The 25,685-nt window shown below is 39.8% G+C and overlaps 1 protein-coding gene across 2 annotated transcripts; it reads right to left on the reverse strand.

Annotated features, from left to right (window-relative positions):
• Positions 1 to 16,089: 16,089 nt before the first annotated feature.
• On the reverse strand, positions 16,090 to 18,222 carry LOC118584078 (protein CTLA-2-beta-like). 2 transcript variants are annotated; one of them, XM_036188049.1, is made up of 5 exons: positions 18,082 to 18,222; positions 17,324 to 17,449; positions 16,906 to 17,028; positions 16,698 to 16,808; positions 16,090 to 16,318 (listed from the first exon to the last, which is right to left on the reverse strand). In XM_036188049.1, exons 1-4 carry the CDS (start codon positions 18,112 to 18,114, stop codon positions 16,698 to 16,700), a joined length of 393 nt encoding a protein of 130 aa, XP_036043942.1. In that variant the 5' UTR covers positions 18,115 to 18,222; the 3' UTR covers positions 16,090 to 16,318. The 2 variants fall into 2 exon arrangements, with proteins under 2 accessions (XP_036043942.1, XP_036043941.1); XM_036188048.1 differs by having other exon boundaries at positions 16,090 to 16,395.
• Between the last annotated feature and the right edge of the window lie 7,463 nt (positions 18,223 to 25,685).

A 25,685-nucleotide genomic window follows, 5' to 3' on the forward strand; every position in this document is an offset into this window, starting at 1 on the left:
TTAGATAACCTGCACTAATAGCAGTACACAGCCAGGACCCCAGTTTCTGGCCTCCCTGTAATTATTGTCATTAGCTGCATCCTTCCAGAACCTTTCTCCTGGACAAAAGTATCTTATCTGAGAAACTTCCTGTACTTCCTAACAACAGACCATCTGTCAGAAAAGGCAAAGATTTACACTGGCAATTGCCCAGTTCAGGTGTATGTGCTAATTAAGCTTAGCTTTCTGCTTTTCCAAATCTTACCTCTAGTTCCAGATCTCCCTTTAACTATTACCAGATGCATCTAGCTGTACACAGGTTGCTTAGCAACCAAGTACACTTTCCCCCACCCTGGAGAAAAATGGCAGATAACATGGATGGGTAAGGAACTACAGGAAAAAGGAAGGCAGTTTTATTTTTACCCATTGACCTAGCAACTTATAGATTCTTAACATTTTCTACTAACCATGTTTAAGAATATAGTTGAGCACGTAAGATCCCTTTTCTTAGATATTACCTGAATTTAGCCTTTAGTTAATTCATTTCCCCATTAGTCACTTACCTTTTGGGTTGCAAATAATAATTAACAATTACTACCCTTCTTTGTGATTCTTATCACCCCTCTGTTTGGCCCTGGAAGCCTGACTTTGCACTGCCAAGGGATTACTGCTTGTAAGTGTATATATACTGGGACTCCCAGGGCACAGGATAGTGGAGAAGAATAAAATCATTGGACTAAGGGCTCAGTGTAGATTCATTTCCCAAAAATAATTCTTACCATTCATAGTTTCACTTCTGAGTCCCTGGGAAGTATATTATTAAGGCTGGTCCTTTTAATAATACACAAGAGTCTTTTGCCTGAATATCTAAGGGTTCTGGTGATTGGGTGGTTGTCAGGTGGAGTAGAGTTATCTCAGTTGAGGTTTGTGGGGGTTTGAGAACCTAGATCCAACTATTGTCTGGTTCTTCTGGCTGGTGTGGGCTTTACTTGTATCTATGGGGTCTGCTCTTCAAATTCAAATGGGTTGTGCCTGTTCCTATGGCGTCTGTTTTCCCAACTGGTGTACGTTTTGCCTGTGCCTGTTTGTCCAGCTGGGTGGTGCTTGTGACTATAGGATCTGCTGATGTTGTTGGAGAGGGCTGTTCACGGTTAGGCTGCTTTTCCTCCAGTTGGTGCTTGTGCCTCTAGAGGCTACTGATTTTGCAGCAGGATAGTTGTCCAGGGGAAGGATGCTGGGTTCTGTTTGAGCATCTGAGTGGGTCTTGTAGGTTACAGGTTCCAATTGGTGGGGGCAGTGGTAGAGCCACTGCCCCACAGGACTCTTACCTGCTGGCTGATCTACCGGGAATTTTTACTATGGATTATTATGAAGGTGATTTTCTCTTAAACTTTATTGATAAACTGAAGCAACAATTTTATACAATAATAATAGCAGTTTAAATACAATTTTGATTATTGAGGTTCTTTAATAAATATAGTAAAGAATTATGATAGAGTTTAGTTTAGTGGAAAATTTAATATACATGAAAGTAGGATAAAATGATGCCCCTGCCTCTGATAAAGCAGAGGCTGCAAATGATAAAAAAAATGAAACAAGGAAGTGTCAGAACTAGAACACATGAGTTTCTATTGAGGAGCTATATAGACTGTGACTTAGGTTAATGATTAAGAAAAACAATTGAGTCCTGGGAGGCAGGTTGGCTCAAATTCTTTGAATTTTAATATTGTGAGAGAGATGTGTTCACGGGTTTCATAGTGCAACAAAGCTGAAACAAAGCGTTAGAATGACCTTAGGTTAGATTAAAATATTTTGATGATATCTTTGAGGTTAGTGTTCAAAACACAAAGCAGCCCAATTATTGATAACTGATGTAATTTCCTGGTGTGATTGGTTGGTGATCAAAGATGATGACTGATTCCTTGTACTTATTTCTACTCCAGTTTCCTAATATAAAAGAAAAACTATCAGTGACTGAGTATGGACCATAAAGATTTAAAATAGTACTGAGTGTTTGATTTTCATGCATAAAAGTTTAGGTTTGTGATTCCTTTAAGATTCTTTAGAAGATTACCTTTCAAGATAAGTAGTAAAGTGTTGTGAGATGTTCTGTATGTTAAATGTGTTGCTCTGATTGGTTAATAATAAAACACTGATTTGCCAGTAGCCAGTCAGGAAGTATAGGCCAGACAAGGAGAGAGGAGAATTCTGGGAAGTGGAAGGCTGAAGGGGAGAGATGCTGCCAGCCACCGCCATGACGAGAGAGATGTAAGGTACTGGTAAGCCATGAGCAATTTATAGACTAATAGAAATGGGTTAATTTAAGATGTAAAAATGTAGCAAAAAGGCTGCTATGGTCATACAGTTTATAAGTAATATAAGTCTGTGTGTTTAAGTGGTTGGGTCTGAGCTGTTTTGGGACTTGCAGGTGAGAGAGATTTGTCCTGACCGTGGGCCAGGCAGGACCAGGAAAACCGTAGCTACAGTAAAGTAATTGGTCCTTTCTTTGTATCTGCAAAACACAACCTGCCAAAGAACTGGCTGAGAAAAATACCTTGCTTGCTTACACTCTGTTAATCTATAACAAATTGCTTGTGTGTGAATGGATGTGGGTTCTTGGGACAACTTGTTTTTCACCTTAATACGTAAAATATTGAATCATATAAGGGATATGGAAAACATGGTTGGTTTTTTCTTTTACTTGTATTCATTGTAATCATTCATTTGAAAACAGAACGTAACCACATTGTAAATTTTATATTGCTTGGAATATTTGCTGGGGTATATAAGTTGTATGGAAAAATAGAGTTAGAAGGAAAACATCAAGAGAGTTAGAAGGAAAACATCAAGAGAGACAAAAATGAAATTTCTGGATAGAGATAAAAGATAATAGAGAACACAGAACAAAGAATAGAGAAGAAGGAAACCATCAAGAGACTGAGTGTCTTTTCCCTTACACCCCCAGATAAAAAAGTCATAGTACATCATCTCAGTGGGTTTCTTTTGAGCCCTGTGCTGCTGGAGACTAGCTCCCCAGGTATCAATAGTGGATGGAAGTCTGCACAACAAATTGAAATATACAGATAATAGGAACAAAGTTTAGTTTCACATTAGAAACAAAATGAAAGAAATCTCTGCATGTTTGCAATGTACTTGGGTTTGGGGAATGTTGTCATGATATAATCTTTGGTTAGTGTTCTGTACTTGTGTTTAAAACATAAATGTTATTGAGAAAAGACTGGAAGGCTGCTCTCTTAGACAAACTTTGCCTTAATTGTAACATGGTTTTTGGCAGCAGTAGCAAAGAGGTAAAGAGGATCAGATCTTTCCTTTTCACACCAGCAGTTGGTGAGTATGTAAGCCTAGGTAAATTCATTTTCTATCAGTGCCTTCTATAGAGCTGGATTTGTAGGTATATAGTGCCTAGATTTGGTTTCATCATGTAATGATTTAAAGTCCAGCTGGATAAAGTTGTCTGTGCTGACACCTGTGATCTCCTACAGTCTGTATATCTCTCCAGGCACTTCTGGCTTTTGATGTCGCCATTGAGAAGTTCAGTGTTATTCCATCAGGCCTGCCTTCACGTGTTACTTGGTCTTTTTCCTTTGCATCTTTTGATATCTTCCTTTGTTCTATATGCTTAGTGTTTTGATTACTATGTTACTTGGAGGATTTATTTTCTGGTCCCATGTTTTTGGCATTCCATATGTTTCCTGTACCTTGATAGGCACCTCTTTCTTTTGGTTAGGGAATTTTTCTTCTCAGATTCTGTTGAGTACTTTCTCTGTGCTTTTGCCTTGGGTTTCTCTTCCTTCTTTCCACTGCTCCTTTTACTCATAGATTTGTTTTTTTATAGTTTCCCACATTTCCTGGGTGTTTTTGCCTGGATCTTTTTAGGTTTAGTGTTTTCTTTGACCGAGGTGTTCATGTCTTCTACCTTGTCTTCACTGTCTGAGAGTCTCCCTTCCATGTCTTGTTCTTTGTTCTTGGGACTTACCTCTGAGGGTTTTGTTTGACTTCCTAAATTTTTCATTTCCTGTTTCATCTCATTTTGGGTTTTCCTTTGAGATTCTATTTCTACTTCCATGTCTTACACTGTTTTTGTTGTTGTATGTTATATGTTGTGTGTTTTCAGATGTTACTAAGAGATTTATTAATATCCTCTTTAAGGATCTTCTACATAATTCCTATTTTTAAATCCTTTGTGGTGATATATTTTTTGTAATATAAAAAATAAAGCTTGCCTGAAGATCAGTGGACAGAGCCCACCACAGAATTAAACATAGAGGTCAGGCAGTGGGTGGCACACACTTTTAATCCCAGCACTCAGAGGCAAAGATCTCTCTGGATCTCTGTGAGTTCAAAGCTACCCTGGACTATACAACATTAATCCAGTTTAAAAAAGAAACAGCTAGGCAGTAGTAGCACATACCTTTAACCCCAGAATTAGGGAAGCTCATAAGCCTTTCATCCCAGCACTTGAGATCTCATGCCTTTGCTACCAGTATTTGGGAAGCACACACACCATTAATCCCAGCATTAGGAAGGTTGACATAGGAAGAGAAACACTTGGGCAAAGAAAGGCATATGAGGCATGAGACAGGACCTTAAGAGCCCTTTTTGGTTGAGGACTCTGGGGCATTTAGTCAGAGGATTTGTGGAGCTGGTGAGGTGAGAAGTGGCTGTGCCTTCTTTCCTCTGATATTTCAGCATTTACCCCAATATCTGGCTCCTGGTTTTTATTATAATTAGTCTTATCTTTGTTGAGTGAGTGTTCTGTTCCTTCTCTTTTCCTGCCTTCTCTGTATCTCAGTCCAGAAATAATAAACCAAGTCCAGAAAGACAAATGGGTTTCTTGGTTGAGATGCCACCTGGTTTTGGAGGCTGACACAGTGCTTTGGGCCACAGGAATATTATCATAAGAACTCAGCTGGTTATGGCAAAGTCACTACCTGGAGGGATCAAGGAATTCCTCAAGAGAAAGCCAAAATCCAAGGAGCTTTTGGTGTTATTTGGCTTGTTATATATCAGCTGTATTCTGTTATTAAAATCATGTGTACCTTCATAGTTTTCCCAATTGATTTTTCCCTAAGAAGGGCTAACGGTGTGGACTGATCACTCTCTGGAATACACATTCAAGGTATTTGGAGAACAGCCGCAGGAAAGGCTTCCTCTGGAATCAGATATCCCCCTTAGCCACTTTCAAAGACTAACAGTAATAACAGTCCACATGCGAGTCTCCTGATTAAGGTAAATTCCACAAGGAGACACTGCCTAGGTCAGGTGGACGTTAAGTAATAGCTTTACACAACTTAGCTTGGAACCTCCATTCTTACAGTCTTACTAACTTTATAGACCTCTAACTCCTTACCTAACCACTTCTAGGAATATTTAGATAACCTTCTGCACTGACAGTATGCTCAGCCCAAACCCCAGTTCAAGCCTCCCTGTAATTATCATCATTGGCAGCATCCAGCCAGGCCCATCCCCAGATGGAGGAAAGTACCTTATTAGAGATACCGCTGTACTCTCTAAGAACATACCTAAGCATCCAGGCTAACTGTTTGAGAAGGCCTGACAGATGTGCCAATTAAGCTTAACTTCCTCCTTTCCCAAATCTTACCTCCAGTTCCAGATCTCCCTTTAACTATCACCAGAGGCATCTACCTGTACACAGGTTGCCTAGTAACTGAGCACACTTTCCCCCACCCTGCAGAAAAATGGCAGGCAGATAGCTTGTACAGATAGGAGCCACAGGAAAAAAAGAAGGCAGTTTTATTTTCTCCCATTGACCTAGCAACTTAAAGATTCTTAACATTTTCTACTAACCATGTTTAAGAATATAGTTGAGCACATAAGATCCCTCTTCTTAGATATTACCTGAATTTAGCCTTTAGTTAATTCATTTCTCCATTGGTCACTTCCCTTTGGGGTTACAAATGATAATTAATGGTTATTGCCTCTCTATATGATTCTTATCATCCCTCCATTTGACCCTGGAAGCCTGACTTTGCACTACCAAGGGATTACTACTTGCAAGTGTATATATACCAGGACTTCCTGGGCACTGGAGGACAGAGAGGAGAAAAGAGAATGGAAGAACTAAATGGGTAAGAACTTGAGAGGAACAAACTGAGGATGGGGAAGAACTCAATTGAAGGGCTAGAGAGAGTACTAGAAGAATGAGATGGAAGATGAGGAAGAGCCAGATGGGGAAGAACAAGGTGAGGAAGAACAAGATTAGTGAGAAGGAGATGGGAGAGGAACTGATATGGGAAAGAACTAGATGGATGAGAACCTAGAAGGGACAGAACTAGATGAAGGAAGTAAGACAGAACCTGAAGGAGACAACAGATAAATGTAAAGAGAAATTGGACACGAAAAGAACTAAAAATGAGAGCAGAGTATAAACTTGTAGAGAGAGAACTGACACAGAATAATCAAGTGTATGGGCTAAGGAATTTCATGTATATATTCATTTCTTTTCATCAAAGTTTAATTATCAGCTGGTTGTAGATTCTTCCCAGACCCTCGGAGGGGACTATTAAGGGGCTGGACCCCCATAGTCCCTGATAGAATGGAATGAGGGAAGAAAGCTGGGTTCACTGTTAGGTTCTATGGAGTCCTGAGGCCATGGAAATAGAGAGGGATGACAGGCTCTTAAATTTCTCTTCTAAAATATGTCAATTAGGACACAGTCTGAAAGGAGACATCACAGATGGCTATGTCAAGAACAAGTCAAGTCAAGAACATCAAGTCAATAACAAAATCCCGAGATCATCATTGAAACTCATTATGCTGTCCTGCACCAGAGATATCTTTATCAATCTTTTCCCTAAACACATAAAGAATAGCTGTAAGTTTATTTTGTTTATATGAAATTAAAACTCAAAAAAAGAAATTAAAACTCTATTTTCCTTTTTTTTTAAAAATTTATTTATTATGTATACAGTACACATATCCCTGCAGGCCAGAAGAGGGCACCAGATCTCATTACAGATGGTTGTGAGCCACCATTTGGTTGCTGGGAATTGAACTCGGGGCCTTTGGAAGAGCAAGCAGTGCTCTTAACCTCTAAGCCATCTCTCCAGCCCCTATGTTCCTTTTAATATCCAGTGAATTCACTAAATAAAATGCACCTGAAATTTAAGTTTCAAAGGCTTTGAACCCTTCATTTTTCATGTGCTTCATTTTGTTGAATGCTTTGGTTGAAATAATTTTTAAAGGCACTAAAATACTTTGATAGTCTTCTTCTTCTTCTTCTTCTTCTTCTTCTTCTTCTTCTTCTTCTTCTCCTTCTCCTCCTCCTCCTCCTCCTCCTCCTCCTCCTTCTCCTTCTTATTCTCCTTTTTCTCATTCTTCCTCTCCTTGTTTTTTTTTTGTTGTTGTTTGTTTGCTTTTTGAGACAGGGTTTCTTTATACAATTCTGGCTGTCCTAGAACTAGCTCTGTAGACTAGTTCTGGCCTTGAAGTTATAGAGTTCCATTTGCCTCTGCCTCCTGAATCCTGGGATTAAAGGCATGTGCCAGGCTGGGGTCCTGAACCCCAGGCCAGGTCAGCTCTCCAAAAACTAGGCAGATGCCTCCTACTCTACCTGAAGCCAGGCCAGCATCCTGAGCTCCAACAAACCTCTGGCCAAATCAGAGGCCACATACACTGTCATATCTCCAGCCCCCAACATGGGCAACAACCCCCTCCTGCCCCATTTCAAGCAGGCCATCAGAGGTCTATCCTGTAATTCGGACAGGGAATCTCTACTCAACCACAGCCACTCCCAACCAGAAGACCAGAGAAGAAATGGAAACCAAGGAAGAAAACACTGATTAAATAAAGAGAAAGCCCCAAATCAGCACCTAAAACTATAATCACTCCAAGTTCAGATGCCTAAATATCAGTGTAGAAACACTAGCAAAAATAGCCACTGAAATGAGCCCCTAATTAGTCTCATTCAGTAAAAATGTGGAGTCAGATATTAGGGTGAAAGCTGACAGATCAGAGAAGCAGAGCAGCAGACACTAGAGACTTCTTACCTCTATAAACCCTCAGACTGAAAGGGCCTAAGATCCTGTCTCCACCCTCCAAGTGCTGTGATTAAAGGCATGCACCACCACCACCTGGCCTTGTTTCTCTTTTTGACTGGTTCAATTCTCCTTTAGCCTAGTTTGGCCTTGAACTCCTGATCTTCCTGCTTCTTCCTATGAAGTACTGGGATTAAAGGTGTGTGCCACCACTGTCTAGTTCCTATGGTTAACTATTGGCTAACTCTACTCTCTGATCTCCAGACAATCCTTATATTTCAGAACACAAACAAAATAGCATACAAGAAGCCAGGGCAATATGTGACCATCAAAGCCAAGGCATTCCACTGCAGTAAACCCTGAATATTCCAACACAGCTGAAACACAAGAAAATGACATTAAAACCAACTTGATGAAGATGATAGAGGCCCTTAAAGAGGAAATGAATAAATCCCTTAAAGAAATTGAGGAAAAGAGAATGAAATATTTAAGGAAATCAATAAATACCTTAAAGAATGTCAAGAAAACACAAACAAACAAACAAACAAACAAACAGTTGAAGGAAACAAAGAAAATTGTCCAAGACCTGAAAATGGAAATAGAAGCCATAAAGGAAACACAAACTAAAGGAAATCTGGGATGGAAAGTCAACACAAGCAAATAGGAACTACAGACACAAGCATTACCAACAGAATATGAGAGACAGAAAAACTAATCCCAGGCACTGAAGATATGACAGGATAGAAAAAATAGATACATTGGTTAAAAAAATGTTAAATCTAGAAAATTCCTGACACAAAACATTCAGGAAATATGAGACACTGTGAAAAGGTCAAATCTAAGAAAAATCTAAGAATAGAAAAAGGAGATGATTCCCATCTCAAATCCCAGAAGATATTTTTAACAAAATCATAAAAGAAAAATTTTCTAATCTAGAGAAAGACATGCCTATAAAGGTACAAGAAGCTTACAGAACACCAAATAGATTGAACCAGAAAAGAAAGTTCCCTTGACACATAATAATCAAAACCCTAAATACACAGAACAAAGAATGAGTATTAAAAGCTGCAAGAAGGAAAGGCCATGTAACAAATAAAGGCAAAGCTCTTAGAATTACATCTGACTTCTCAATGGAGACTCTAAAAGCCAGAAGGCCTGTTCAGATGTGCTACAGACTCTAGAGACCAAAGATGCCAACCCATAGTACTATACCTAGTGAAACTTTCAATCACCCTTATGGAGGAAAAAAGATATCCCATGAAAAATTCAAATTTAAATAAAATCCACTAATTTACCCTACAGAAGGTGCTAGAAGTAAAAACCCAAGCCAAGAAGGTTAACTACACCATGAAAATATAGTCAATAATAGGGGCACACACACACACACACACACACACACACACACACACACACACACACACAGAGAAAGAGAGAGAGAGAGAGAGAGAGAGAGAGACTATCACCACCACCTACAACAATAATAGAAATGAACAGTCATTGAGCATTGATATCTCTCAATGTCATTGGACTCCATTACTCAGTAAAAAGACACAGACTAACAGATCTTGCTTTTGAAAACAAGATCCATCCTTCTGCTGCATACAAGAAACACACCCCAACACCAAAGATAAACATTACCTCTGAGTACATATTGGAAAAAAGATTTTCCAAGCAAATGGACCCAAGAAGGAAATTTGTATAGCCATTCTAATATATAACAAAGTAAGACTTTGAATCAAAATAAACCAGAAGAGAAGAAGAAGGACATTTCATACTCATCAAGGGAAAAATCCACCAAGATGTCCTGTTAATTCTCCATGTCTAAGCCCCAAATGCAAGGACACCCACATTTGTAAAAGAAACATTACTAAAGCTTAAATCACACATTGACCCTCACACATATTCATGGAAGGCTTCAATACCTCACTTTCCCCATGGACAGGTCACCCAAACATAAACTGAACAAGAGAAATAATGGAGTTAACAGACTTTGTGAACCAAATGGACCAAACATATATCTACAGAACATTTCACCAAAACACACAAGAATATACATACCTTCTTCTCACCACCTCATGCAACTTTCTCCAAAATGAGCACATACTGGGTCACAAAGCTAGTCTCAACTGATACAAGAAAATTGAAATAGATCCTTGCATCCCATTAGACCACTATGGATTAAGCTGTATTTCAACAACAACAGAAAAGCCTACAAACTCTTAGAAACTGAACAATTTTATACTGAATGACTTTTGGGTCAAGGCAAAAATAATGAAGGAAATTAAAGACACCTAAGAATTCAAAGATATGAATGCACCACATACCCAAACTTATGGGACACAATGAAAGTGATGCTAAGAGGAAAGTTAATAGCATCAAGTTCCTTCAAAAAGAAATTGCAGAGATTTCATAATAGTTACTTAACAGCACACCCAAATTCCTAGAACAAAAAGAAGGAAATGCACCCAAGAGGAGTATGCAGCAGAAAATAATCAAACTAAGGGCTGAAATCAATAAAACAGAAACAAAGAGAACAATACAAAGATTCAATGAAACAGAGTTGAATTTCTGAGAAAATCAAAAAGACAGACAAACCCTTATTCAATATAACTAGAAGGCAGAGAGAGTATCCAAATTAACAAAATCAGAAATGAAAGGGGGCATAACAACAGATTCCAAGGTAATCTAAGTCATTAGGTGACACTTTAAATATGTACTTCACAAAACTGTAAAGTCTGAAAGAATTAGACAATTTTCTTGATAGATACCACTTACTAAAGTTGAGTCAAGATCAGATAAACAATTCAAATAGACACATATCTTCTAAGGAAATAGAGGCAGTCATTAGAAGTCTCTCAATCAAAAACAAAAACAAAAACAAAACCCAGGCTCAGACAGTTTTAGTACAAAATTCTACCAGACTTTCAAAACAGACTAATACAATATTTCCCAAATCATTCCACAAAATAGAAACAAAAAGACATTGCCAAATTTATTTTCTGAGGTCACAGTCAATCTGATACCCAATCCACATAAAGACTCAAAAATGAAAGAGATTACAGACAAATTTCCCTTATGAACACAGATACAAAAATAATAAAATATATGGAAACTGAATCCATGACACATCAAAGAGATCACCCACCATGATCAAGTAGACTTCACTACAGAGATGCTGCAAAGGTTCAAAATATGAAAATCTGTTAATGTAATCTACCACGTGAACTAACTGAAAGAAAAATAACACTACATTATCCTCTCATTAGATGCTGAAAAAAACCTTTGACCAATTTGAACAACCCTTCATCATAAAAGTCTTAGAGAGATCAGGGATACAAGGGACATACATACCTAAACACAATAAAGGTTATACTGAGCAAGCCTGTAGCCAACTTCAAATTAAATGGTGAAAAAAATCAAAACAATTGCACTAAAATCAGGAACAAGTCAAGGTTATCCAATCTCTCCATATCTATTAAGTATAGTGCTTGAAGTTCTAGATAGTATGAGAACTAAGAGAAAACAAGGAGATATAAATATGAAAGGAAGAACAAAGTATTATTATTCACAGGTGATATGATAGTATACATAAGTAACATAAAGAATTCTACAAAGGAAATTCTACTGCTAATAAACATCTTCAGGGAAATGTCTGGATACAAGAGCAATTCAAAAAAATAATCAGTAGTTCTCCTATATTCAAACAATAACTGGGCTGCAAGATATCAGGAAAACAATATCCTTTATATTAATCACAAATAATATAAAATATCTTGGTATAACTCTACAAAGTATATGAAAGACAAAATTGACAAGAACTTCAAAAAAACACAAACACATATACTCAGACTCATATATTCACAGGTAGATGTAACAACATACAATGAAAAAAAATGAGCTCTGAGTTACAAATAGAGGAAGGAGGGGCTAGATGGGAGTACATGGGGGAAGGAAAGGAAAGAGAGAAATTGTATAATTATGTTATAACTCAAAATTAAAGAAAATAAAGCTTTAAAAATAGCCAGTGAACTGACAAGTTATCTAAGAAAGTTAATACATAGTTTAAAAAAAGTTAAAGTTCAATGTCCTTAGCAAGAAGGGAAATGCAAATTCAAACTGCTCTCAGAGTCTCTCCACCAGAGTCAGAGTGTCAGGAAATCAAAGCTCATGACAAGTGCAAGTCCAAGGAAAGAGTTAGTGCCCACTGTTGACAGGGATGTGGACCATTGCAGACACTGGGAATTCAGTGTGCAGGCTTCTCAAGAATCAAAATTATAACTGAAACATGGCTATACCACTGCTGAGTATCCATGAGATGCTAAGTCAACATACCTGTATCATTCATACACCTGAGCTCACTGCTGTAACATTCTCAACAGCTAAGACCTGTGACCAGCCTAGACATCCACCAAATGATGAATGAATAAAGGAAACACAATGTGCTCATTCAATATACTTTCCTTCAGACATAAAGAAAAATGATATCATGACATTTATAGGAAACACATGGAAATGGAGATTATTATGTTCAGCCAATGAAACCAGGGTTATTAAAGACAAATAGCATGGGTATTATGATTTGTTGGACCAGGATTTCAGTGTGTTTGGCAGAGTGGCAGAAGTAGGTCATTAAATGAGAAGGGGTCACTGAAATAGAAAAAAGGCATTATAAATTTAGGAAACCAGGAAATGGATTTGTTGATGGTGAATACATTTAACCTAAGGATAGAAAAGTAAGAAAAGGTTATTAAATACCCTGCATCATGACACAGAGCTGGGCAGTAGGTGGGGTCCAGCCTATAGAGCAAGATAGTGTGTGCAAAGGTGTAGGGGCTGACTCTATGTTTGGAGATGTACTCTCTCATGGTGTTCTGGAGTGCAACTGGCACCACAGGGAAAGCAGGTGAACTGACCTGTGTACAGCATTGGGAAGTCAGCATGAACAGCTGTGCATATTATTCAGTTACATATTACACATATTTAATATATAAGCAACATCATACATAGGTCAATTGTCCTGACTGGGCCAGGCAGGAAAACTCTAACTACAAATGGCTTCCAACGTGTTGGCAAGAATTTCCACCTAAAACCTGAGAAAAAAAGATTCTAAAACAGAGCTAAAAACAGCTTCCTAGTTGTCTCTCTCAAATTAGCGGCAGCCTGCCAGTTTGAGCTACTATGGCGGGTTCCTGGCGTGTGCGTCTGACCTGCAGTGTGGCGGGAATGAGGAGTCTACAAGCAGCACTTTACTCTGTAGCATGGTGGATTTAGCCTTTGCGAGTTTTTAAAAAAAAGGTTTCTTGTCTATGCGCTGCTTTGATAGAACTGCTTCTGATAGTTGATGGTACACATGGCTCCAGACCCAGAGCTGGCAGTAAACTGTACCACCGCCATGTTGGGAAGCAGAGGTGGGCGGAGCCAGCAGCCACAGCAGCGATTCAGTCTTACAAAGATGAATATTACCCAGAGAATCTGGTTTGTCTTGTCGTTGGGATTTTTAACCACAGAAAAAGATTTCATCATAAAAGCTGTTGAGTTAAACAAATATGTAAATTTTAAAGGTACCTTGACTTCGAAATTTGGATACAAGGATATGTTGCTTTGGAAAGGAGTCTCTGCTTTTGTTTCCACAGAAAGCCAGAGGCTGTGGATTTGTTCCAGATTAAGATACATCAGGTTTGATCAGCCAAGACCACCTGCAAGGTCTCTGATGACGCCATGGCCCAGATGATCCAACATCCAGAATGGTTTCAAGGCAATTAGCTCAGAGGTTCACCCTAATGGACTACTCCATAATCCTAAAATTTTCTTTGTGTCCCCATAAGATGCAGCGCCCCCCTCCAGCAGGAAGTAGTAAGAAAAACTACGCCCACATTCCCAAAATTATCAAGCTGCCTTTGGAGATGGAATTGGCTCACTCCTTCTCTAAACCCAGACATATTGCTAAAAGAAAAGGTTAAGAGATTCTTGTGTCCCAAATCAGAAGAGCCCTCTGGTGTGGGACAGAGAAAAACCAATATTTTTCTTTAAAGCAGGTTGATTATAAATGCGATCTCTTTCTAAAGAAGAAAAGGGGATATGATATAGATATAATAGGATGAAAGGGTAGATTAAGGAAGGAACTTACTTCTAAAGAGCAACAACTTGTTTAAAATGTTTTACATTGGTATAGATTTTAGTCTATTGATACAAACTTAAAGTTAATTTTGTTATACTGTGTGCATATTTCTACTCATGTTTAAGGTATTATGTTTGTATAGCTCATTTTAAATTGAAATGGATAATTAAAAATAGATTAATAATTAGTCATCTATGATAATCATACTTGTAGCCATGTTAGTTAAGTCTTCTAGATATACATAGACATATTTCAGATAGATAGGTAATCTTCAAACACTTCAAAGGTCTACAGAATATGGCATTTAAAATATTTTTAAAATTTAGACTTTCTGGACAGTGAGACATGTCTGCTCCTGGCAGCACCAATTTACTTCAGAGAGGAGGATGGGCATTGAAGACACATCTTATCTTCATGAAGACATATCTTATCTTCACCTTGGCAAAAATAGCCATTTGGGCAAGAAACTGTTCTTGCTTGGACTGCTTGATCGACTGGACGTGCAGGACCCATAGAAAGGTGACCACTAAACTTTGCTTGACAAAATGGTCCTTCAGGTTCCTGCTTCACAGAGGAAACTGCCAGACATTCTACAGGACACTGAGAGAAGTGACCAAGAGACTCTAGCCCTGTGGGCTAAAGAGAAATGCCCCAACTTTACAAAGGATCACCTGAGGAACTAGCAAGGTGAGATAGCTGTGGCTTGTTCTGCTTCTCTGATCTTCCAGCATTCACCCCAATAACTGGCCTCGGGTTTGAGTTTCATTAATAAGACCTTTTAAGATTCATGTTACAGTCAATCCTGGCTGATAATGTTCAATCACAGAGAGAAGCTATAGCAGGTGTGCAGCTTGTACTGCTGCGGTTTGAGTGTGAACCACATCCCACAGCCTCACATGTTGATGTTGAGGCAGAGGAAATGGAACAGGAACAGGGTAGAGGTGGGGATTCCAGAGATTAATATAGGAAAAGCAGCAGGACATGACTGGACACTTCTAGTCTACCTTCTAATGCTCCTACAAAATTTGGCTATTTCTCATTTAGTAAATGCTCTGCTTTCTTGTAATTATCCATGTATGTTTGTAAAGGTCATTGTTGAGACTTAAAATCCAGGAGATGAGAGGGACTCCCCTACAGACTCAAATACATATCTGTAACAAAGACATAGTCAGGGTGGATTGATTGTGGAAACTTTAGGGTGTTCTGAAAAACTACTCCCTAGAGAACTGAGTTCCCATTATTTGTGCACCAAGGTGAGGCATTTAACATCCAAAAGTGCCCAGATTTACCCAAAGGTGTCTGAAAACCACATGGTGTAATTTGTGAACAGTTGCTTCTATAGGCATAAAAATTCCAAAATTTGATGAGTCATGGATTCTAGAGACACTGAGGTGAGGCACTTGTTCTCAGGTCAACAATCTGCAAGCAAGCTCTGACAGACCCCTCATGGAACTGTCAAGTTGAATTCTAACTAGTAGTGGAGCTCACCAAAGTTTGTGAGACCAGAGCGATGAGACATTCACCAACAAAAGCTAAACATATTGTTTATGAAAGGGTCACTTGAGCATAAACTACACTCCTGTCACTCAGACCTCATCCTTTAGATGGCTTCGAGGTGGTCACAGCACAGCTAGTATAGATCACTGATACGATCATATAAAATGAGATTCATGGAACAGGATCAGGGCACTGGGACAGAGGTGGCATCTCTGCACTCACTAGTTTTCCAGTAACCAATTATATTTGGTCAATCCATGTGAATTAAAACGTTGGAATCCCAGGAAAATTTCTTGTTGACTTTCAGATAATTCCTGAAAGTGGGCACCTGAAGTCCAGGAAACAGAGCTCAACCAAGGATGGGAAACTGGCACTCCTTCTCCTAGAACACCTTACCACAGCCAGGTATACCTTCAAGCAAAAGGTTTTAATGACATATATTCTTACTGAAACAAAACCAGAAAGGAAGCATAATACTACATTTAAAGTCAAGCTTTAATTTTAAGATATTGTGGTAAACATTGTTAATATTCTATTAGTGAGAATATTCATGGTAGTTCACATCACAGTGTTGATATTAAATGATTCAGCATTTCATTCTACATAGCACTTGCTGGACAATGTGATGGAGAGGACTCCTCCTGTTCCTATTTCCCCAAGTCCATTCTCCTCAGCATCATGCAGCTCACATCTTGGCAGAAGACTCCTGAGGCAATGACAGAGTGATTTCTTTACTCCTATGCTATCTCAGTGTTGCCAATCATGCAACAATTGTTATTCCAGCTAGAAGAAAAGCACATATCCCATTGATTAGAAAGATTGCAACACAGTGGCTTTCTCACAGTACCTTCCCTGAAGTCATTTACCTTCATGGTCACCATACTTAATGCCCAACTACAGTACTCTAATCAAGAACAAAAGGTTGTCAGCCACAACCTAATACAAACTCTCTCCACACTTCATAGAGCAGAACACTTAGTCAAACAGTGAAACTCCAGTTGTTCTACAGCTGACCTCAGTGAGAACTTCAGTTTCTCCTCGGCTTCCTGTGGACAATTGAGGGTAGGGATGAGACTCTGTCATACCTAATCCATCACAGGTGCCACATTGCTGTTCTCTTCTAAAGTCTTAGGTTTAGGCAAATCTTTTGTAGACTTTGACATTGCAAGGCAATTTGTCTTGAATTCCTCCAGTGTCTTCATGGAAAAGCAAACAAAACATTGAAAACCAAGAGACTAAATGTAAAGACCTTACGTGAACAAGCACAGAATTCATAATCCATATCTCACTCACCATGTCGCTAAATCCGTTCAGGCCCATACTGAAGCCTGTCTTTCCCTGCTCATAGTCTGCATTGTGTTTCTCAATAAATTTCTTATTCTTTTCCCACACTGCTCTTCTGTGCCCTTCCTCATCCTGGAAATGAATACAACAGATAGTATTTTCTTCTTATTAACTCCACACACAAGCTGACCAAATGGAGTGTAGTAACAGGTAAAGAAGAGCCATGGAGAGGGATCTCAGGACACCACAGCCAGCCATTCTCCAGACCCAGAGGATTAGCAAAGCTGGCCTCCTTGAGTTCATAGTGAATGTCTTAAGCAAGTCCTCAGTAATGGCTGGCCTCTGTGGCCATGTTTATGCCTACAGACTCCCAACAGCAAGGGCCATTCTTTCTGAAATCCCTCTGGACAGTGAGCATGTTACCAACCGGGCTGTAGGATTTTTTAAAGTTCATCTTCCATTCCTCCCATTCAGCATCCAAACTGGGATCACGTGATGGAGCAGCTGAGGCCATTCTCAAGCAGTAGGACAGCATTAATGAGGTCACAAAAACCTAGGGAACAAGGAGTTGCCCAATACCAAATGGTCAGCCCTGAAAACCTACACAGAAGTAATATTATGCGTACTGATTAGTAAGGAGGGCGCCCTCCAGTGGTACAAAGAGTAGCTAGGAAGCAGCAGGAGCCAGCTCCAAGCTGCAGTGAAGCAGGGTACCCTGGTTGAGTGCAGGGGCAGAGCTGGGGGTCGGACCCTGCTGGCAGCTTCCTCTTGCCTTGATCTGGCCTTTGTCAAGGTGCCCAGCTCTGCTCTTCAGACTTGTCACTTTGTCAATCAGCTGTGTGTCTGGCCTGCCAGTGGCATTCACTCCTGACCTTTCTCCCACCCCCTCCTGGAGCCTGGGCAGAGTGCCTGGTCTTGGTAGGCTAAATTCAGCCAATCAGAAAGGCAAGATCCTGCACCACCCCACTTTTTTTTAAAATCATAATTGTCCTACAATGAAAAAGGAGGCCAAATTTTTAAATGAATTGGAAGAGCTTTTCTGATGGTATGAGGGAGGAAAGGGGGCCCAGGGGTGGGGCTCAATGATGTAATTATGTTATCTTAAAACAACAACAACAACATTATAAAACAAACAAACAACAAAACAAAGAAACACAAAACCCAAAGAAAGAAGTTCTAGTTTACCAGAGCAAAGCTGTGAGGATGTTTTTGGAGCATGATTCCTCAGGATCCAGGGCCTGTGTACCTTGCCTGTCTCTGCTCCCTCGTGAAGTACTGCAGCTTCTGTTGAAAGGCAAACCAGGACTGTGCTGTGCAGACCCTGCTAAGAGCTATTTACAAAGGAGGCTAGTGATGCAAGAGCAGAGCAGCCTGTAGCTTCACCCTTTCCACTCTGGAACATTGCCTAGCTCTTCCCTGAAGCTTCAGTCTGGCCCACAGAGTAAATAAAATCATAAGCTAGCTTGACTAGTGAGTTAGGCTCCCAGGCAGAAAACACGGTTCTAGACAATAATCCCATACCCAAGCTGTGCCTTACAGAATGTGGCTTTTTTGAGAATCCTAAGACTCATGGATGGCCTGTTTCAAATAATTGACAGCCTTCAAAACACAGACTTGTGGGAGGATGAACTCACTGGGCACAGTTTGTGTGAGCCACAGCCCTACCTCAGATTCCCCATCTGTATGGAGAACATATGCTAGCCTAGGAACTGTGAAGGCAATGCAGACAGCTCATCAGAAACATCAAGGAGGGTGTATCTGTCTGCGACTTCCTTGCCTGAAACTCAGCCTGTGACAGACAGGAGCATCTTCAGAGAGGATGAAATAACCCCAGCAGGAAACAGAGGTGCCAGAAGTACTTGTAACTCAGACCAACCATCAGTGCCTCAGCCTATGACAGACAGAAGCACCATCAGAGAGGATGAAATAATAAGAAAACAGAGATGTTAGAGAAACTTGTCATTCAGCCTGACATCAGTGTCTCAGGCCAGGGTTTCACAGCTTTAGAAAAAGTACTGGAGCTGTTCAAACCAAAGGAGTGATGACTCATGTGCACAAAAAGGTGGTCTACAAGGTTTGACTGGACACATGGAAACTGCTGTGTGGACTTTACCATTTCCCTGACTAGCACAGCTGGGCATCACAAAGCAGATGTAGCAAAAGTCAGAAAAGTGGATACAGGTGTGACTGAAAAATACACAATGTAAATCACTGCATGTGAAGAGATCTGAAGCTTGTTTCTATTTTAATATATCACAGGAAAAGGTTAAAAAAGGTAGATTCATGCCTTTTCCTTTGAGTTTTCCTAAGTTTTACTGTGCACTTGTCAGATAATTGATATTTAAAGATGTTTCTATGTTCGTTACTGGCAGAACTGAATAGATGCAGCCCTATAGAACATGTATGCCTTCCCTCAGTCAAGGTAGATTGGTGGTGGCCATGTCAGGGGAGCAGCAGATGCCAATGGACTTCAGGGGACCCACCCACCAGGAAATGAGACTCTGATGTGTGAATCTCAGAAAGGTAAGGCCCTGGAGCCTTGGACCCAGAATCTCTCTTGCTACTGCTGTTTGTTTGTGTACTTGTGGCTGCCATCTATCTCTGGTATCTGGGATGGTGTGAATGCATGTGAGGAGATTCCCACTGCCTGTAATTTAATGTGTTTATCTCATGAAAATATCCAGTTCTACTGGGCATTATTTTTAAAACATTTTTTCATTTATTTTACATAGCAATCAATTTCCTTTCCTTCATCTCCTACCCCTTCCTCTACCCACCTCTCTTCCACCCTCCACCCCCACTTCTCAGAATGGGTAATACCTCCATGCGACTCAACAAAGCATGGCATGTCAAGTTGTGGCAGGAACAAGCTCAGTTCCTTTCTCACCAGCATCAAGGCTGAGAGAGGCATTTCACCACAGGGAATAGGTTCCAAAAAGACAACTCATATGCCAAGGTCGGATCCTGGTCCCACTACTAGGGGCTCCAAAAAGAGACCAAGCTACACAACTGTCACCTATACGCTGAGGGTCTAGGTCGGTCCCCTGCAGGCTACCTACCTGTTCATCTTGAGTCTGTGCACACCGACGAGCTAGGGTCAGCTGTCTCTGTGGATTCTGCAGTCATGATCTTGACCCTGCTTATATAATCCTATTGGTATTAAGTAGCTAACAATCCAGGGAGTCAGTTTAATGATCAAAGAATTTATTTGGGGATTAACTCATAACCACGGGAGATTTATCATAGGGTCCTGGAAAGGTGAACTATGTCCCATGCTGATCTGCTTGGTCCAAGATCTCAGCATCCAAACCACAAGGTAGCCTAGTGAGAGCACATATGTGCTTCCTGGGTCTTAGGGTCTCAAGGATCTTCCAGTGGTCATGTTCCAGCAGCATGTACCTCAAGGTCATAGGTAGGTATAGGAGTTCTGCTACTTCATAGGGGCAGTGCTTCAGGGTAGGACTCAAACCCACTGCGTAATCCCTCCTCCCTCTCTTCAAGTGGACTCTCAGAGCTTAGGCCAGTACCTGGCTATGGATCTCTGTATCAGCTTCTATTAGTTACTATATGAAGGTTCTAGGATGACAACCAAGGTCATCACTAATCTGATTATCAGAGAAGGTCAGTTCAGACACCCCTCCACTATTGCTAGTCTTAGCTAGGGTCATCCTTGTGGATTCTTGGGAGTTTCCCTAGCACCAGCTGTTTGTTGTAGGGTATTATTTTAAGATGTGTTACTTTTGTTTATGTTGCATTTGTTTAACTTTGTGAAGCTGTATAAAATGCCCGAGGACCTAATAAAGAACTGAACGGCCAATAGTAAGGCAAGAGAAAGGATAGGTGGACCTGACGGGCAGAGAGAATATATAGAAGGACTGTCTGGGAAGAAAAGGAAGTAGTCAGAGTAGAAGGGGGACCCAGGCACCAGCTAGCCAGCTACATATCCAGCAATGGAGAAAGAAACAAAGATATACAGAAATAGAAAAAGGTAAATGCCCAGAGGCAAAAGATAGACAGGACAATTTGGAGTTAAGAAAAGCTGGCAAGAAACAAGCCACGTTTGGCCGGGTATTCATAAATAAGAATAAGCCTCCATCTGTGATTTATTTGGGAACTGGGTGGAGGGCCCTCCAAAAGAGTAAAAGCAAGCAACAACAATGGGTTTCCTCCTAACCCCAGAATGGTCCCTCCATCAAGCTATTTCTTTCATTGTTCTCCCTTTCCATCCTTCCTCCATCTTAACCATCCTAATCCCTCATGTTCCAATTCCCCATCCCCTCCCCTCTATCCCCTCCTCACCCCAAGTTTACCCAGGATATTTCATCCATTTCCCCTTCCCAGGATGATCCATTGTCTCTCCTCGTGTTGTCATTGTTACCTAGTGTTTCTAGTGCTGTGGAATGTAGCCTGGTTATCCTTTGCTCTACATCTACTATACACCATGAGCACATACCGTGTGTGTCTTTCTGGATCTGGGTTACCTCACTTAGGATGGTTTTTGTTGTTGTTGTTGTTGTTTTATTTGTTTGTTTGTTTGTTTTTCCTAATTCCATCCAAGTGCCTACAAATTTCATGATGGCATTGTTTTTTTGTTTTGTTTTGTTTTTTTAAACATTGAGTAATACTCCATTTTATAAATGTACCACATTTTCTTTATCCATTCTTTGGTTGAGGGGTATCCAGGTTATCCAGGTTGTTTTCAGGTTCTGACTATTACAAATAATGCTTCTAATAACATTGTTGAGCAAGTGTCCTTTTGGTATGTTTTAGCATCCTTTGGTTATATGCCCAAGAGTGGTATAGCTGGGTCTTGAGGTAGATTGATTTCCATTTTTCTGAGAAATGGCCATTCTGATTTCAAAAGTGGCTATGCAAGTTTGCACTCCCACCAGCACTGGAGGAGTGTTCCTCTTACTCCACATCCTCTCAATATAGGCTGTCCCTAGAGTTTTTGATCTTAGCCATTCTGACAGGTGTTAGATGGTATCTCAGAGTCATTATAATTTGTATTTCTCTGATGACTAAGGATGTTGAACAATTCTTTAAATAACTTTCAGCCTTTGAGATTCTTCTGTTTAGAATTCTCTGTTCAGATCTGTACCCCATTTTTAATTGGATTGAATTTTATTTCTTATTGCATTTCTTCTTCTTCTTCTTCTTCTTCTTCTTATTATTATTATTATTATTATTATTATTATTATTTTGTCTATTTTCTTGAGTTCTTTATATATTTTGTAAACCAGCCCTTTGTCAGATGTGGGGTTGGTGGAGATTTTTTCCCATTCTGTAGGCTGCAATTTTGTCTTGCTGACTATATCCTTTCCTTACAGAAGCTTTTCAGTTTCAGAAGGTCCCACCTATTAATTGTTGATCTCAGTGTCTATGCCACTGGTGTTATATTCAGGAAGTGGTCTCCTGTGCCAATGCATTCAAGGCTATGTAGTTTTTTGTTTGTTTCTTTGTTTTTTTTACTCCATTGTTTGTAGTTAGAGTTTCTCTCCAGCCCCTGCCAAGCCCTATTAGTCCAACAACCCACTTATAAAATAAACACACAGACATTCATAATATTTAAACTGCTTGGCCATTAGCTCAGGCCTACCATTATCTAGCTCTTACTCTTATATTTAGCCCATTTCTATTAATCTATACTTTGCCATGTGGCTTGTGGCTTACCAGTGTCTTTACATGTTGCTTATCATGGTAGCTGTTGGCAGTGTCTCTCCACCCCAGCCTTCCACCTCCCAGAATTCTCTTCTCTCTTGTCCTGCCAATACTTCCTGCCTGGCCACTGGCCAAACAGCATTTTATTTATACAGAGCGATATCCACAGCACTTCCCCTTTTCTTTCTCTTTTTTTTAAAGGAAGGTTTTAACTTTTACATAGTAAAATTACATATAACAAAACAATTATCAAGCAAGGATTACAGTTACATTATTAAAGATATCCTATCTATCTTATATTTGTAAGTCTAAGGTTTTATATCTAACTTATCTTTTATCATAATTGAGGAAATTATAACTATCTAGTCTTCAACCACATCAAAGACCTCAGAAGGATATAATATTACCTGAGTACCAGAAGAAGGATGCAAGCAACTTTCGGGAGTCTTGCAGGGTAGACAGAGACAGTGGGCAGCCTGGACAGTCACCTAATGTGTCTTTGTAAAGTTGGGGCATTTGTCTTCAGTCCACAGGGCTAGTGTCTCTTGGTCACTTCTCTAGTGTCCTGTAGAATGTCTGGCAGTTTCCTCTGCGAAGCAGGAACAAGGACCATTTTGTCAAGCAATGTTCAGTGGTCAACTTTCTGTGGGTCCTGCATGTCCAGTTGATCAAGCAGTCCAGGCAAGAACAGTTTCTTGCCCAAATGGCTATTTTGCCAAGGTGAAGATAAACTCCATATGAAGTGTCTTCAATGCCCATCCTCCTCTCTGAAGTAAATCAGTGCTGCCAGGAGCAGACATGAACTAAATTTTTAAAATATTTTAAATGCCATATTCTGTAGACATTTGAAGTGTTTGAAGATTATCTGTCTATCTGAAATATATCTATGTATACCTAGAAAAGTTAACATGACCATAAGTTTGACTATCATAGAAGACTAATTGATCTGTATTTCTTAATTATCCATTACAATCTAAATGAGTTGCATAAACATAATACCTCAAATGAGAGTAGAAATATATATACAGTATAACAAAATTAACTTTAGGTTTGTATCAATAGACTAAAATCTATACCAATGTAAAACATTTTAAACAAGTTGTTGTTCTTTAGAAGTAAGTTCATTAATCTACCCTTTCATCCTATCATATCTATATCATATGCCCTTTTTATTTTAGAAAGAGATCGCATTTATAATCAACCTGTTTTAAACAAAAAGATTGGTGTTTTTGTTTTTTTTTTTGTTTGTTTGTTTTTTTTGTTTGTTTTTTTTTAGTGATATGTTTGGGTTTAGAGAAGGAGTGAGCCAATTCCATCTCCAAAGCCAGCTTGATAATTTTGGGAAATTGGGCATAGTTTTTCTTACTACTTCCTGCTGGAGGGGGGCGCTGTATCTTATGGGGACATAAAGAAAAATTTAGGATTATGGAGTAGTCCATGAAAGTATATCTTTTGAGCCACTTGCCTTGAAACCATTCTGGATGTTGGATCATCTGGGCCATGGTGTCATTGGAGACCTTTCAGGTGGTCTTGGCTGATCAAACCTGAGGTATCTTAATCTGGAACAAATCCACAACCTCTGGCTTTCTGTGGAAACAAAAGCAGAGACTCTTTTCCAAAGCAACATATCCTTATATCCAAATTTTGAAGTCAAGGTACCTTTAAAATTTACATATTTGTTTAACTCAACAGCTTTTATGATCAAATCATTTTCTGCAGTTAAAAATCCCAAAGACAACACAAACCAGATTCTCTGTGTAATATCCATCTTTGTAAGACTGAAACGCCACTGTGGCTGCTGGCTTTGCCCACCTCAGTTTCCAAAGTGGCGATGGTACATTTTACCACCAGCACTGGGTATGGAGCTATGTGTACCATCAACTATCAGAAACAGTTCTATCAAAGCAGTGCATAGCCCAGAAACCTTTTTTTTTTTAAACTAGAAAAGGCTAAATCCACCATGCAGCAGAGTAAAGTGCTGCTTGTAGACTCCTCATTCCCACCACATTGCAGGTCAGAGGCACAGGCCAGGAACCCACCATAGTAGCTCAAATGGGCAGGCTGCCGCTAACTTGAAAGAGACAACTAGGAAGCTGTTTTTAGCTCCATTTTAGAATCTTTTTTCTCAGGTTTTAGGTAGAAACTCTTGCAAACACGTTGGGCACCATTTGTAGTTGGGGAGTTTCTCTCCAGCCCCCGCCAAGCCCTATTAGTCCAACAACCCACTTATAAAAAAAAACACACAGACATTCATATTATTTAAACTGCTTGGCCATTAGCTCAGGCCTACCATTATCTAGCTTATATTTAGCCAATTTCTATTAATCTATACTTTGCCATGTGGCTTGTGGCTTACCAGTGTCTTTACATGTTGCTTATCATGGCAGCTGTTGGTAGTGCCTCTCCACCCCAGCCTTCCACCTCCCAGAATTCTCTTCTCTCTTGTCCTGCCAATACTTCCTGCCTGGCCACTGGCCAAACAGCATTTTATTTATACAGAGCGATGTCCACAGCAATTGCTCTTTGGTCTTTTGGGGCACCCACCACCAGCTCCCTAATAATTCACTTTTGGAGGCTTATTGTTTCTTATAAATGCCCATCCTTAGCTTGGCTTGTATCTTGCCAGTTTTTCTTATATTTAAATTGTCCGATCTACCTTTTACCTCTGGCCTTTTACTTTTTTTACTTCTGTACACCTCATCTTTCCTTCTTACTGTACAGCTGGCTGTGAGGCTGGGTGACTGTCCCCTAGCATCCTCTTCTCCTTCCCTCACTCCTTTTACCTTTCCTTCCAGATTTTTTCTCTTCTATTTTTTTCTCTCTGCCTGCCAGCCCTGCCCATCCTTTTTCCTGCTATACTGCTGGCCATTCAGCTCTTTACTAGACCATCATGTGTTTTAAACAGGCAAAGTAACAGAGCCTCACAGAGTTAAACAAATGCAACATAAACACAAGTAACATATCTTAAAATAGTTTGTTACAATAAGGCTACTTACCACTTTCTCTTCTATCAGGTTCACTGTATCTGGATTTATGTTGAGGTTTATGATCCACTTGGACATGAATGTTATGCATGGTTATAGTTATGAATCTATTTGCATTCTTCCTCATGTTGACATCGAGTTATG

Source organism: Onychomys torridus, chromosome 5 (genome assembly GCF_903995425.1).
Source record: "Onychomys torridus chromosome 5, mOncTor1.1, whole genome shotgun sequence".
Taxonomy (NCBI): domain Eukaryota; kingdom Metazoa; phylum Chordata; class Mammalia; order Rodentia; family Cricetidae; genus Onychomys; species Onychomys torridus.